This window comes from Erpetoichthys calabaricus, chromosome 1, assembly GCF_900747795.2.
Source record: "Erpetoichthys calabaricus chromosome 1, fErpCal1.3, whole genome shotgun sequence".
In the NCBI taxonomy this organism is placed as follows: Eukaryota; Metazoa; Chordata; class Cladistia; order Polypteriformes; family Polypteridae; genus Erpetoichthys; species Erpetoichthys calabaricus.
In genome coordinates, this window is record NC_041394.2 from 34,913,103 (window position 1) to 34,930,082 (window position 16,980).

Sequence of the window (16,980 nt, forward strand, 5' to 3'; positions counted from 1 at the left end):
TTGACCAGTAAGGGGGCATTGCAGCAACCCAAACCTCAAGACACCCCCACACAAACAGTTTCAAAAAAGTTATTAATTATTATCAATTACCTTCTTACAAAGGGCTTCTCTAATATACACCAAATCCACACTCTGTATCTTTCTTCCTCTCCTCCACACCTTCAGACGAGCTTTGTCCTCCTGACTCCGACTCGCCCAAATGTGGCAGAGTGGTTCCGTTTATCTCAGACCCAGAAATGCTTCTGGTGCCAGGGCATAGGCAAACAGAAGCAATTCCAGGTCGAACGGAAGTCCCAAAAACCATGGAGCACAGCACCTAGCAGCACCCCCTAGTGGTACCTAGGGACATCAACAGGGCTGCTGTACATCTCTAAAATTTCCAGCATACCCCTGTGCGTGTCCATTTGTTTACCTGATTCCTGGATTGCTGCCATCTAGCAGTTCGAGGAGCATGTAGCTAAACAACTTGAGTTCCTCCTGCTGTGGTGGCCTCCCTGCAGGGTAATGTTTTTCTAACTAATCCTGCTGGGATGCTTCTCCCTGAGCCAAGCCTTGTGGGGTGAGGCGGCCAGACTCACGAGGGGTACGCTCCTGCCAAAGGTTCCAGAGTGTTGAGGACATACCTGTTGTCTGTCTGAAGCAAAAGAGGCATTATTAGTATAATTGCTCAGACACTGGCTATACTTAATCCAGGGCTGTAGCACATAAGACAATATCTCCAACCTTGTCTGATTTCATAACAAGTGAAGCATCTGAACTCCCCTCTCAGGCACTTCGACCTATGTGTCCTAAAACAAGAGGGAAATCCTGACTACATCCTTTGATTGGATAGATTTTGCTTCTCCTGCAATGTCATTGCTGTCAGGGTTCTTGTAGTCAGTAGCAGGAACATGTACATGACTCTGGAGCTTGTGGTGGCTGTTAGAACCAGTTCTCTTAGCCTTATTCTCCTTTCTATTTCCTTTCTTTAACATTTGTACACTGTGTAGGAGAATGAATACTTTGGGCACCAGTTACAATAAGCCAGTCCTTTTTATTCAACACTCTAGTTTTCTCACAGTCCCCGAATCCCTCATTCTGAATAGAAATATTTCTGACTGATAGGCCATATATCAGTAAATCTGTAATTTATACTGTGGTTATTTGTTGGAACTGAGGCTATTTGGTTCCCTTCACCTGTGCCCAGGACCCCTTCACTCAATGTTCTGTTTTCTTTGTCCAGTCTGACCTCAGTAGTCTGTGCACAGATACAGACAAGGGTACAACTGTAGCCATAACTGTTGAAACCAACGCTACTGGGTACCTTTTGATATTTGTCCTGGACCATTTCGCACTGTGTTTCTTTATGATGCACTACACAGAGATCACTCACCTGTGTAGCCAAGTCAACAGTTGGAAGCATTCCTGTTCTGTGACAACGTAAGTACCTGTCGACTGCCTTTGAAAGAGTTCTTGCTGTGCTGTCAGTCCCCTCTAACATTGTTTCCAAATGTTTAGAATCGACAGAAGTGTCTGTACTGGCTGAAGTAGTTCTTCTAACTTGCACAGGCTAATGATTACTCGGACTGATCTGCTGGCTGTCAGACAAAACCTCAATCCTTTTCATTTTGTGGCTGTGAGTCAAAATCCCTGTGCTCTTCTTGCACATGCTCAGTTAGTTTTCCAGAGGCATGCTGGGAGGTTGTAGTGTGAGGAGTTTTTGTCCTGACCCGTCTCTCCCGTCTTTTTCAATTTATCAGTGGGTTTCAGACATAATTCCTGGAACTTACTCATACCACTGAAACGAGAAGAAGACTGTCTCACCGGAATTCTTTCTTTGCAGTTTCCTGATACACATCTTTGTCTTCCTCGTCCCCAACCAGATAGCTCACAGTTGAGCGGCATCCTTAGGTGTCTTGTCTGCCATCCATTACACCAGAAATAAGTAGATGAATATTTTGATTGTAGCTGTACCTTGCATCTAGACATGTCTTAAACAGCCTTTATCATAAACATGTGAAATCCTTGAAATGGCACTGAACCAAAATCAGCAAGTGGGGATGGGAGGAAAAAAGAAAGACATGTATGTGATTCATCATCACAGAAGTAAAGGGGGTGAGGGTCTTAGGTTGTTGAATACCCTCCTGGGAAATACAGAAAGTCAATATATTATACAAAAGGATATACAGTATGTGTGCGTGTATGTATTTATAGTATATGCACATTGTGTATGTGTGACTCAAATTAAGAACTGATTATTCAGTCAGTACAGCACGTAATTGCTTAAATCCATCTGTAGGTTTATCTACTTATTCTACGAAATTTATAGAGAAAAGAAAAAAACTTTTTTTTTTTAATAAACCATCTTAACAACACTGTTAATAAGCGGGTTATTTTCAATTAAGAATTTAAAAGAATAGCCCATACTATTAGCATTCAGCATGGAGTTTTTTTTTTTTTTTTTTTTTTTTTTGTTTTTTTTTACTTTAGCAATGTTCTTTCTGCCAATTTTTTTAATGTTTTGTCAGGTTAATTTCTTCTACCCGTTTTTCCAGAAGGAATCCGGTTCAAAGCAGGAATCAACCCATAAAGAAGTTTTAGTTCATAACAGCAAATTATTATGTACCCACACTAACTTTTCACTTTGGAATGTTCCATAGTCTAATGCAAAAGATTTTAGAACTTGAAGAGAAAAGCCACATTACATATAGAAAAACACAGGCACAGGGAGAACATGGAAGTTCTTCACAAATAGTAAAAGGAAAAGAATTCAAACTCAGTTTTCCAGAATTGTGAACCATGGTACCATCATGCACTTTTTAAAAGTATCCATTTCAGGTCCCTTTAGCTAAAAATAGAACTGTACTAACTTTAAATACTGAATGTGTCTTTATTTAGCAAATCTCTCTATTATTAAAGGAAATCCTGGGACGAGACTAAAATTCAAAAGTCTCAAAAAACTGATAGTAAAGATCGCATTAGCGCTAACAAACTGAAATTATTACTCGGTGAAATAACTGAACAGCGAAAAGAGATTGAATATATGGACATAGGTGATATGACAGATGTATGTAGATTTTGTTCGGCTTTAAACTTTTAAGTCGGAGATTTGTAGATCATCTAATTCGTGTTGCCATCAGGGACAAGTAGTGTTTCTTCCCAATGAAGAGGCCTATCTGCAAAAATTAAAAGATTTGTTGTTTGGTGAAAGTGAAATCCACATATGTGAGTGGCAGAGAAACGAAGTAGCTGGCGCGTAGCGCAGGCCGTAAGATTGGCAAGTGAAGCGAGCAGGGGGCGAAGCCCTCTAGTTGTATAAATGATATCCTGGTACTGAAACACAATCGCATAAAGTATTGTTTAGATTAGATTATTTGTTTTTAGTGATTGTCAGTTAACCTGCTGAAATAAGTGTACATGACATAAAATATGTAGCCCATAATCTGAGCTTTTCCTTGCTACATGAAAGATGTGGGCCAAGATTTAGTGTAGATTGACCAGATAGTATGCAAAGAAAAGTTAAAATTTTCAGCTGGATGTGAAACAGTTCAGCCCTTCTAGCTTTCTTTGGTAAGGTATTGTTAAAGCATTTCGTCAAGTTGATTCTTGTACAGTTGTATTGATGATAATCAAAAATGTTGTAACTGTTAAACCAAATACAAAACAAACGCAAAAAATTAGCAACCACATTGGAAACAATCAATTATAAAAAGATGCCCCTCAAACAAAAGCTAAAAATGCCAAATAATCTGAGAAACTGTACAAAAAATGAACTTAAGTAGTCTTTACACTCACATATGCAAAAGATCATAGTTTATATTGCTGAAGGAAAGCAAAAAAACTTTAGGATATTGCAGCATTGTTAGTTTGATAAGTTTTTTGGATTTGAGTCTTATTTTTCAAAGAAACTATGTAACAATAAGAGTATTATGGTACAGTATAATTTAAGTTTAATTTTCATCTATCCCATATTTCTCATGTCACGTTTATTATACAATGAAATGTTTCATTCTGATTATACTTCAATCTCAGGCACCATTGTTTGTTTGCCATCTTGTGTTTTTCGCATTGGGGCCTTTACATAAACAATATGTTATGATAATTTCTATGAGATAATTGTATCTTGAGTTTCATTTTTTCCCACAAGTGTTCTGGAGCTAAACAATTTTTCTGCTTTCATTTAAATAAACCAATTCAACCTAAAACTAAGTGGGTTACTTACTAATGAGTTGCTCCACACATCTTTGTGTAGATGAATCAGGACCTAAACAGTCGTGGCATTATGGATTTTGTGGTTTAATGGTTTACTTACCCTTCTGCTTCATAGTCCTCTCTATTTTCCCATATTTATTACTCCTGTGGTGATCTGGATCATCAGCTAAGGGCAAATGAGCTTAAGAGTAGAGTTATTTTTTTTTTCTTCTTTACCAACATGGCACATTTCCACACTACTTTAAGTGGGAGCAATTAGTTTGACAGATAATAGGCAGCCAGGTCACCCACTCTGTTCCCCCATTTCTAGTTTCTTTGGAATACAGATGCAGCTTGGACAAACCTGCTGTTTGTGTTACTGTTTCTGACAGCATAAAGGGACATGCAGCAGCTGATACTGAGTGAATTGCTTTTAAACTATATACATTCCTCACCACAAACATGTTTCTGGGAATTTGGAATATTTTAATCTGTATTAATTCATCATGAACTGGTCACTTTTACAACCCATCAACTTCCACTTAAATTTGTGTCTTCACATTTCCTCACTAACTGCTCAATTTATTTGTACTGGGTGGTGGCAATGGCCTTGCACAAAAAAGATATTTTACTCAATGAGCACAACTGTACATATTGGAAATGGTCATCAATTGAACCCTTGTTAATATTTCTTATCTGCTGCTCTTTACAATGATGTACTGTATTTTTCTCATGACTTTTTAGTGTGAATGTGTACCAAATGCATCATTGCATGAAATGGTGGTACACCTAAACCATTTCTCAGATGCACATGTTTTGTGATGGTGCCTGATTACTGGATCGTGGTAGTCTTTTTTTTGCAGTGGTAAAATTAATATGTTTGCACCAAAGTGTTGTATAAAGTTGAAAAGCATTTTCTACATACTGTTTCCTTTCCTGAATTAAACAGCATCTCGGTGCTTGTATTTTTGTCTGTTTTACCCATATTAAACATTTTTGAAATTTGTGGTGCTAATGTTAGTGTTTCTTATGGTGATTCATCACAATAAGGTGGCAGATAGCATTTTTATAAATTACTTTATAGGAATAATGCAGACATCCTGTGGATATCACTAAAAATTTTCCTAGCAGACAGTTGCTATTTTGTTTACCAATTTAAATATCGGAAGAGGGATTTGACTGCCACTCTTTATGTGCTTATTAGTGAATTGGTAGGGTGAAGTTGGACATCAACTATTTCAGCTAACAGATGTGGCAGACGAATATCTTTTAATATTCTTGGAGTTACACAGTGGTAGATGCAATCTTTAAACTTAATGATGGTATAGTTACTGATGCATGGTAAACAGCTTGCATGTTAAAATTGTTTCAGAACATCAGTGCTAATTTATGTTGCTGTATGTTACATGTACTTTGACATTTGTGAGCTTTGTGTATAAATGACTATTTTTTTTTCGCATGTTCTGTTTAAACCATAGTAGTATCTGAGATCTTTCAGAAGCCTGCTTATTTACTTTGTGGGCCCAATTTTTTTTATGAACTTACTGCCTGTTGACCGTCATTTACTTCCAGGATTGAAGTCCAAATTAAAAATGTTTATTTTCTGAAGCTGACATTCTTCAGATTATTTAGATTGCTTTCTTTCTTTCCTTTTTTTTTTTTTTTTAACAGTGGATTCATAAACTCTTCAATGTCTGCACACTTTATTGTGCTGTAGATTTAAATTGATTAATTTGCCCTTTTTGACCATCAATCTACACTCCGTAATCCATAATGGCAAAGTGTAAACATGTTTTCAGAAAGGTTTGCAAATTAACTAAAAATAAAAAACTAAAATCTCTTTTATAGAAATATTCAGATCCTCTGCTATGGCACTACAGATTGTGGTCAGGTGCATCCCATTTGCTTTAATTCTTCTTGAGATGCATCTACAACTGATTGTGGTCCACCTATGGCAAATAGAATTGACTGGATATTGTTTAGAAAGACACACACACCTGAACTCTTAAAAACATTATTTCTTTAATGGTACTTGACTGGGTTGTATGGTTCCTCGTGGCACCATTGCTTGACAAATAACTGTTTAATTCTGTGAGGGGTTCTTTGCATATAAAATTAGTTCTTTGGGCTTTGAAAAGGTTTTTTAAAAAGTGGACAAAACAGAAGTTCTTAATGTCTTCATGTAGTTATTGTTATTTATGGAACCTGTTACAGATCAAAATAAAGTTCTTTTTGGAACCTTCATGTGGGTGGTTCTTTTGAGAACCAAAAAGGGTTCCCATAATGTGTGTCTGGACAAAATCCAGGCCATGAAGTCTGTCTCTCTGTAGACCTCCATTATAAATTTGTGGTGAGGCAGATTGGTGCAAGGGTATAATACTATTTCTAAGGGTTTGAGTATTCATGTGAACCCTGTGGCTTTGGAAATTATTAAATGAAAGAAATTTGGAACCAGCAGGACTCTTCATGACTTGGCCATCCAGCCATGCTGAGGTAACCGGGCATTAATGGCCTTGGTCAGGGACCAAGAACCCAATGGTCAATCTAACAGAGATTTAGAAGTCGTCTGCTAAGATGGGAGAACCTGTCAGAAGAATAACCATCTCAATAGCACTCCATCAATCAGACGTCTGTGGTAGACATTTAAAGGCCTCTGAGATATCATGAGGAAAATGATTCCCTGGCCTGATACAACAAAAATTTGACTGTTTGGGCACAACTCCAAGAATTATGTCTGGTGAAAACCAGGCACTGCTCATTACCTGCCTAATACTGTTCCTACAGTAAAGTATGGTAATGGCAGCATCATGCTATGGGGTGCATCTCAGCGGCAGGGGTAGGAAAACTGGTCAGAATTAAGGGACGTGTGAATGCAGCCAAGTAGAAAGGGGTCCTTAAAGAAAACCTTCTCTAGAGTACATGCTACCTCTGACTGGGGCATGGTTTATCTTTCATCATGAAGTATATCTTGTATCCTTTCATATGAAGTCTATTTCATCATCACCAGAAGAATACAACCAAGATAACATTGGTGTGGTTTTGGGGCAAGTTTCTGAATGTCCAGGAGTGGCCCAGCCAAGGCTCAGACTTTAGCCCCATAGGAAAGTGTGGAGAGATCTGCAGATAGCAGTTTACAGACACTTCCCATCATTTAACTGAGCTTGAGGGGACCTTGCCAAGAAGAATCAGATAAAATGCCCAAATCCTGGTGTGCAAAGCTTATAGTGACTTACCCAGAAAGAATCAAAGGTGTAATTGCTGCCAAATGACTTTCTACAAAGTACTAAACAAAGGGCCTGAATACTCCAGGCTTCTGTATTCTTTTAGTGAATCAGCTGCCTGGTGCTGCTGGTCTTTCTGGCTTTATGCATTATATGCTGGCAGATAATGATGCTTTGGTGACTCACCTCCTTTACTTGCTATAAAGTTTATAATCTGACAGAGTAGCTGTCTCCTCACTGTCTCTGTCTGTTGCTTTTACTTGTTTTGCTTCAACCTTCACATGACTTATCACTCACTGGACTAAGAGAGAGCTCATCATTGAAATAAGCAATAATATTATTTTTCAGGTGGAAAAATCACTTGTGAGGATTGAACACCCTACAGACAAGGGAAATGGGCACTGCCTGTTTGCTGCTGATGTTGGCAGTCCTTAGTGGAATCTTCAGTGAAACATCGTTGTGTCTGAACTGGGATCCAGTTCCCCGCAAAACCATCCTATTCAACAGTGAGTATGGGTACTTACCAGCTTTGAATTGTTCACTGTTGTTAGTTGAAACTAAGTCATAAAACTGAAGGACCTCACTCTCACAGAATTCAGTATTGTATTGATATGATGTGTTTACAGCCTATGACTGATTTTTTTTTTTTTTTTTGGAATGGTAACACTGCTCCCTGCTATGCCCAACACTTGGAATTTCCAATTCTATAAATTAAGGGCACCATGGTGGTATAGTAGTTAGTGCTTTTTGCCTTATGAATCCTGTGTCAATGGTTAGAATACTGAACCAGGTAATTGTCTTTGAAAAGTTTACACATTCTCTAAGTTTTAATGGGTTTCCCCTTATCATTCCCAAAGGCTGGGTCTGTGTAAATGTGGTTTTATATGTAAGTGGGCTCTCTGATGAACTGGCATCTAGTCCAGTGATAGTTCTTGTTTTGTAAACAATGTTATTGGGGTAGCCTATCCTTGAACTGAATTGTTAGTTTGAAAATATAACATAAATGCAGAGTAAAAGTGTCTTACTATCATCACTTTGTGTGTATTGTTACCATGATTTGTCACATCTCATTTCCCAAATTATTTCAGGATAATTCTACAAATAAGTTGACTTTTGAACTGCTCTAACACTTAACTTCTTTCCCCAGACAGCATTACTTTGAAAAAGACTAATCCATTTTTTTTTCGTTATTAACATGCATGCTTTTTCATATGTGGCTGCAACAGTTTTTTTAAACTTGCACAAATTATTTTGTATATTTAATATCTAATCACTTAGAACCCTTGGAGAAATACAAATCTGCACATTTACTATTTCTTGTGATGTCATATCATGTTGGAGTGATTGTAAATATGTTTGTTACTTGGAAAACATGTTCATGTCTGTTTCTGGCTTATTAATGCAAGTTGGAAACTCCTGTGTATTCCAACTAATGATATTTGAGTTCACGGACAACAAGAAGCTTGAGTATGATGGCTATGATTGCATCTGTTGACATCTCCAAGTATAGTCGTGTTTGAATGTTAACACAATCTGGTATTAAATGATGAAATGAATTTTTAAATATCACAACAGACCAGATGATAGCAGTATGTACAAGGATAGTCTGTTCACAAATCTATATTCCAGTTTTAATATGTATTCTTAAGGTAAAAAAAGCAACAAGAATAATTAATAGATGGCCTCCATTTTTCTTTTTTTAAATGGGCCTAACAAGATAAATCACAAATGTCTTTAATAATACTGAAATTACATGAATACAGCTTGACTGTAATGTTTTACAAATTATTTTAATTGTCAAGTTTTTGTCATTTACTATTCTGTGTAGTTGCTTCGGACATCTTCCCTGTCACTGCATTAACTTCAACCAGTAATTTTGTTCTGACCCATTATGGTGGAGAAATGTTTGAGACATCAGTAGGTCTGCAGGTCTCTGCCTTCCTGCATTTTAACCATTTTTAGGAAGAAAATGGAGTGATGATGTAGCTGATATAATTGGGTTGCACTTTTTGTCTTGGAATTATTCTTCACATAAATATTCACACTCAAAACTTGAGCTAAACTACATACTGATTTAAATATTGATCCAGAAAGGATATACATGTACAGTTGTCACTTATTTGATAAGTCTTAATCGTGTTTGTATCTGCAGCTTAAAGGGTAGGAAACACTTTACTCTGCATTTAATAAAACCCAGTGAACATTTCCAGAACTCATATTTGTTTGGTTTCCGAGTTTCCAATCCATTTCACAATTTCAGATCCAACAGGTCATAGCTAGTTAGGCTTTGCTGAGGTTGGTAGCTCTGATTGTGCCCACTTCTGGCTCAGGCTTTAGAAATGCATGTAATTAAGGCTGCTGCGTAATTAAAACAGAGAAATTGTTTCCAGGTTGTTTTTAGAGCGGATGGGAGGAGGGGGAGCTCTGGAAGGCCATAAAAACAGATGTGCTTGAAGGCGGGGGTATAGTGCTTAGTTGACAAATGGTGGTGGGGGGTGTTTAGCAGCGGATGAGAGGGTTTACACAAAAGAAGAAAAGCCTGTGGCGTCTGCCTTAGTAAGCACAGGCATGGAGGAATTTCTATAACTAAATTGACCTGCCATTTTATTTATAATTTTGCATTAGGCTTCATCTGCAAATCTACAGAAAAAGTACTAGTTGAACATATAAATCGCAAGCCAAGCCCCATCATTTTAGGTACAGCTGTAAATCAAACCCTCCCCAACAAAAGCTTCAACCCCCTTTAATGATTGGCAGAAACCCTGTTGCTCCAATATACAGAACAATTTTTTTCTTTGCATCTAACTCCCGTTTCTTTCTTTTTCATCTGAGCTTCATTGCCCATGTCCCGCTCTTTTACCCATATTTTATTAACTGTTTCCTTCAAAACCAAGAGACTATTTAGAAAGTGCAAAGGGGGAACTGTTCCCAGAACAATTTCTGTCAAGTCTTACGGTTTTTGTTTCCCCCACCAACTGTGTACTTCCATTCTTATTTAGATCTTCTCTAGTTTAGGGGGGTTTGGGCATATACCAGAAGCACTGGTTGCAAGCCAGGGACCTGGACAGTGCACCAGATTTTTCCAGGTCCCACATATTTACACACCCACACTAACACAAAGGCCAATTTGGAATTGCCTATTAACCTAACCGGCACCTCTTCTACTTGGGGATGTGGGAGGAAAACCAGTGCACACATGGGGAGAATGTGCAAATTACACGTGAAAAAGTTCTGAGTGCAGGATTTGAACTCGGGACACTGAATCAATGAGGTAGTAGTGCTGTTCACTGCTGTCCCTTCATATGTGAAATAAAAAAGTAGCTCAAATCCTTTTTACATAGAATTGTACATAATTCAAGTTTACATTAAGCACACCACCATCTAGAAACCATCTTAAACACTAAAGCTTGTGATGACATCTTGCAGACCTTTTTATTGATAAATACTGTGTGTGTGTGTGTGTGTGTGTGTGTGTGTGTGTGTGTGTGTGTAAATATATAATAAGTGTGTGTGTGTATGTATGTGTGTGTGTGTGTATATATATATATATATATATATATATATATATATATAAAATATAACCCTTATTTTATTTATTTATTTGACAGCACACGTTATGCTTGCTGACTAATGTCATACTTTGCAGAAAATACAGTAGCTACTTTAGGCCTTCACAAACATTTGTACCTGAGGTTGTTACAACAGTACTGTGTTGCTGATAATAATTAGCTTAGGGAAATATGTCACAGGGCAAAACACTGTTATCCTACTGGATTTATAAGTGGTTTCAAATTATTTAATTAGCAGCATATATTAATAACAATTACAAAAGACAAATTTGTGGCTTTGAATGTATGTTTTGCTCCTTTTTGTTCTCATCAGTGCATTGCTTCCTGTAGCTAAGTTGCATGAAAAGCGAAATATCCGACACATTTATACAGGACATGTACCCTTTGGGAATGTCCATTTGAACAGCTATTATGAATTCTCCTGTACCTTATGTTGGCTGTGACAGCTTCTGCATTGCAAAGACCCATTTGTAATCACCGATTTAGGCAAAAAGGTTTAAGATCTATCATATCCTGTGTACTGTTCTAAAAGCTTGGTAATGAGATCAATGACCTGTAATGCCAAGTGCTGTATACTATGAACAGCTGATTATTATTAGTATGAAAAAGTCATTTGTGATGGCTCAATTTCACTGTAGTTGTTTCAACAACTGGTTTGACATGGCCACCCTATTTGGAGTTTATGCACAAAGTGAGGGTATTTGGCAAACAGTGTAAATTCTTGATGGTAGCAAGAAGTGTGATACCATGCATTTAGATTTTTCCTTATCTGTCTACATAGTCTTAAATGCAGTGTTACTCACAATTGTAGTTTTCTAACACTACAGGATTGCCAAGCTTTTTTTTTTTTTTTTTTTTTTTTTTAAACCTTTTTTGAAAATCCTGTGATTTGCATGTATAACTTTTGGGGAGTGTGTCCATTCAGATTTTTCTGTTTTTTCACATGCCTTTTGCATACCGCTACAGCTAATAATATGAATTCACTTGTCCATGCCAAATGTGGGAAGTACTTTTCAACTATATTTGATAGTAGCACATTGGTGGTTTTGAATGCAGCGTGACAGAGAATCAATACACTTTCACATCCTATCCATTTCTTCGTGTTTTACTACTATTGTTTCTACACACCACTTGTGATTTGTACATAGTTATTTTGTAATTTATTGCCATCATTCATAACAAAACACATTACAAAATGGCCTGTAACACGTAATGCACATTTACCACACACTTTCTGGAGTGATTAGACAAATAAGATGTGTGTAGGTTTTTATCTGTTTGCCCAAGATACCTTTTGTATTTTTCCTTTTCTAGCTCTTTACTGAGTACCTGATGAAAACTGTTTGATTGCTTATTATCTTTAAAATTTAAGAGAATGTACTGGAAGGGCCTTGTACTATACTTGCAACGTGGCATTATCTTTGGGGCTGTGTCAATGCCTCAAGTGTGGGCTCCTTGCTTCAGTGTTTTCACAAAACAGGAGAAACCTGAGCATGCTGGCACTGGTAAAAGCTGCATTACTCTTGCTGATGTTGTGATGGCTTTGCCAAGCCACAATAACTCTCACCAATCTACTGAGTGACTTGCTCAGAAATATACCAACTCCTGCACCTTATCAGTAAGTCAGAGGTTTGTTAAAGCCCTAAGGTGGTGTGTCAACAGAAGTTTCACTAATGTAGAATTTGACAACTACTTAAATCACACCACTTCTCTATTACCTCAGGTTTAAAATATCAAAAAGTGCTCATCAACATTTCCAACCAGATGTTGACTACTATAACTGCTGCTGTTTTTCATATATTTACTTTGACACATGGCATTTGCCTTTTAATAGCCCAGAACCAAAAATCTAGTTGGGCAGAGTAGGTTTAGCTCAGAAAGGGCATGTAGCAACGAGCCAATCTGATGAGCATTTCTGGAAATCAAATGAGCAACAACTACCACCACAATTATTTATATTGCACAATTTTATGTAAATGTGCATCTCAAGGTGCTTCACAAATAGTACAGAGGAAAAAAAACAAAAAAATGAAATATAGAAAAATTGCACTTACATTGTTTGTAGGGAGATTATGTGCCCCTTTTTGGTTGGGTGGTGTGAATGAGGATGTAAAGGTAAATGCTGCTGGGTGGGATTTTGTATGTGTCATTGAATAGATAAGCTTGATGTGATGTGGGTATAGAGGTTGAGAAGGCGTAAGTAAAGTAGAGCAGATGTGTTTTATGAGTAGGGCTTATGCATGTTAAAAGGTGGTACACCTGTAAATGGATAGGTATTTGTTAAAAAAAAAAAAAAAAAAAAAAATTGGTGCACACTTTTTTTGTTTTTTCAAACCTCCTGCAACCTTTTGAGATGGATTTTTAAGAGATGTCTTCTCAGCTTGATTCAACTAGCAACCCAGGATTTCACATCTCTCTACCATGAGTTTACGTACCTTCTTCCCAAATTTCACACAAACTGTGCAAGAAAAAAGACAGCAGACCTGCATTCTGCCAAGGAGGCACACTGAACTCTAAGTTAAACTGTTTCACTTTATACTTTCTGAAACTGCAACATTTGAGTCGCACATCACTGGGAAAGCTCAGCCAGCAATCCTTTAATATTTCTGTTCTTTGTAACATATGGCAGAGATTTGTAAATTAAATATGGTAATAATGATGAAGGTAAGTTGCATCCTCGGCTGTATCAATTACTGTATTTTGTTTGTCACAAAGACACTTCTGCAGCGTTTGCCTTGGTAATTTTTCTAAACAGACAGTTGCATTTTTTAATGATGTGTTATGTGTACAGGTATGCTTTTGTACAGGCTCATTGTACAAACCCCTGTCTGAACAAGTATGCCTTTAACATTGTGACTGAGAGGATATCTGAAAGAATGCTGAGTTTTGGAATGTAAAGTTGAAGAGAGTGAAAGTGAATCTTCCAGAAGTGTCAAAATACAGAGATGTGTGTGATGGTGTGTGCATTAGCAGGACCATGTGCTTGTTATTAAAGCTGGTTGTGTTTGTGTTTCAGTGTAGTGAACCTAGCTGTTAGCAAAATATTCCTTTCCAGTGCGAGACTTGCCCGGACACCATCAGACAGAGACCGCATCTTTATAAAAGACCTCTTTATTTTTTCCTCTTTTCCAACACACAACTCAGTCCCGCACAGCACACTGTGCTCCTTGCACCAACCACTGTTACTCCGGGCCTTTCTCTGTCTGTCCATGGGCCACCTGTCCTCTCTCTCCAGGAGCTTCATCCTGCTCCTGCTCCCGACTCCAGCTCACTGATTGGAGGGAGGCGGCCCCTTTTATCCTTACCCGGATGAGCTCCAGGTGCTCTGCCTGACGTCACTTCCTGGTGTGGCGGAAGTGTCAGGAGAGCACCCGGAAGCACTCCGGGTGTCCCTGGAAGGATCGTCCTCCAGGAGTGTGGCGGAAGTAAATATGTCCCGGGCTCCATGAGGCTCGGGTGCCCCCTGGTGGTGGATATGGGCCCCAACGGGCTTGAGCCTCACTGCTCCCCTTCCATGGGCCATTTCTGCTCCAGGACGGTTGCCCCCTCGTGGCCCGGAGGACAAATGTGCCACCTCTCGGTCCTTCCAGGCATCCCAGCCGGTTCTGACCCCCAGCCTCGTGCGACACCAGTTACACCAGCTCATTGCAAAATGCCAGGGCTGACTGCAGTGACAGATTTTTTTTAATTTGCCTAAATATGAATACAAACATATGTACACCTACTAAGTTGCCAGTTCATTAGGTACACTCACTGCCTTCATACAAATTCTTCATTTCAACACATCATACTGTATATCATGTATTAGTGATGTGTGGTATAAATGTATGGTATAAATTGGGCAGACCTACACTTCTAGTATCAGTTAGAGTTTATATGAGCCTTGCAATGGGCAAAATTGGTAACCTTGCTGACATTGAACTTGGCACTATGTTTCTTCATGGTAAAATATTCCAGAACAACGCAGCCAATGTTTGCAGAACCCATTTCCAGTCAAATGAATGCTTTTCTGAAAGCCAAAGGAAGTGGAACACGCACAAGACAGAAGGACCTAATAAACTGGCAACACTTTGTACATTTAAATTTATATATACACACACATCCATACAGAGAAGTGTTGTGTATTCCACATATGCACACATACTGTTTTTTGTACAGAGTTGATGACCATCTAGAGTAACGGTGTCTTCTACTTCTTTGGAATGTTGCTGTTTATAGACAGCCCATACCTGCTAAATGCAGTGTGTGTCTGAATGCACACCCCCTGCATTTCTTACTGATCTTTGTATGCGTTTTCTGGTGGCTGGACTTTCCTTCGTTCTGCATATAAATTTTCAAACAGAACTGCTGTACTTTTGTGCCACAGATCTCAAAGATATCAAGAGTTTTTCAAAGGTTGGTGTCTTCAACTATACAACACTAACACTGGATGAGGGAAACAAGAAGCTGTATGTTGGTGCACGAGAAGCCATCTTTTCCCTCAACATGACAGATGTGTCTCAGAACAGCAAATTGGTAAGACTTTTTTGTCTTTGGTACGCTTTTTCCTTTGGTTTGCAAACCTCCTAAAAGTGGTATGTTTTCATCTGTTTGCAGATTGTATGGGAGGCACCACCGGAAAAGAAAGCTGAGTGTATCCAGAAAGGAAAGAACAACCAAGTATGTACTTCATTAGGCATCATGTTCATGACAGAGATAACTTCCATATCCATGCAGCTGTACCTTTCTTATATGTGCTAGTTAGATCTGAGGCTTTCTTTTCTTCAGATATTACTAAATGTTTCGGTTATTTGAGTACACGTAGCCAGGTTTGTCACACTTGCAGTTTAGATTATCTCAACAGACACATTTTGTGCAAATCTCCCAAAGTCTCCAAATTCACATAATTTTTAGGCCACCATTTTAATAAAGTAGAGGCCACCACTGCTTGTCTAATCCCAGTTGGGTAAGCTGAACCTGGCCATTAGTCAGTTTAGCATGTGCCTTAAGTGCATATATCTTTTGCAGTAAAATAATAATAATAAATACACATTGGAAGAAAACATGTATGGCAAATGCAGGTATTGATCCTTTCAGCATATGGCTGAAGTATAATCAAAAAAATTAAGGAAAAGTTAACCTCCTGGTTTGAGTTGTGTTTATTAGCTATGCTATAAACTCTGTGAGGCATAAAATTAACATTGATTTAATTAAGCATACTTTTTTTTTAAAGCAGCACAGGTACATGTGCAGTTTAAGTTCTGTCAAATATCAAGCATGAAGGGTTTTCTATGTCTAAAAACATCCACATCAACAGATGCATGTCTAAACAGTGACTGCTGAATTAAAATACTTTCAACTAATGTTTTTTTTTTTTTTTTTTTTTCTTTACACAGTCTGAATGCTTCAACTACATTCGGTTTCTCCAACGGTACAATGAAACACATATGTACACATGTGGAACCTATGCCTTTCAGCCAAAGTGCTCATATATTGTAAGTGTTCAATCCCTGCCTGATGCTTGTTTTATCCAAGCTGCCTTTATAATGGAGTATTGTGTCTGGTTTTTATTGCTGTTTATTTTTTGTGTGACTTGTACTGTTTCATTTTAAAAGGACTTTGTAAATAAACACAGGTGCTATTCCTAGACCTAGGGTGGAGGTCACTTTCAACATTTTGCTTTTACATTTACAGAGTCTAGAAAACTTCACTCTTGAAGATTTGGTTCTGGAAGATGGCAAAGGCAAGTGCCCTTATGACCCTGCCAAAGGGCACACAGGACTTATTGTTGGTGAGTGATAGTTTGACATATGTAATGCTGTTTTTTTTATATATGAAAACCTACACAAAATCTTTCCCCAGGTTTACGGCTTTTGAAAAGCAACCCTTTTAAAGTAAGGATTTATTTTTTTATTAGGTAAATTGTCTGTGGAAGGCCTATATACATTTGATAATTATTATTATTTTTCTTATTCTTCTTATTGATTTAATAATGAATTCCAGTAGTAACTTTGTCTTGTGTAGGCATGTTTCCAAACAAC

General features: G+C 37.9%; 1 protein-coding gene across 1 annotated transcript in view; it reads left to right on the forward strand.

Annotated features, from left to right (window-relative positions):
- Window positions 1–16,980, forward strand: part of sema4c (sema domain, immunoglobulin domain (Ig), transmembrane domain (TM) and short cytoplasmic domain, (semaphorin) 4C) — a 38,986-nt gene that overhangs the window by 7,902 nt on the left and 14,104 nt on the right. The window contains exons 2-6 of the mRNA XM_028797615.2: window positions 7,740–7,897; window positions 15,327–15,475; window positions 15,557–15,619; window positions 16,336–16,434; window positions 16,634–16,730. Coding sequence (XP_028653448.2) covers window positions 7,786–7,897; window positions 15,327–15,475; window positions 15,557–15,619; window positions 16,336–16,434; window positions 16,634–16,730 — 520 coding nt within the window. The 5' untranslated portion in view covers window positions 7,740–7,785. The remainder of the gene's footprint in view (window positions 1–7,739; window positions 7,898–15,326; window positions 15,476–15,556; window positions 15,620–16,335; window positions 16,435–16,633; window positions 16,731–16,980) is intronic.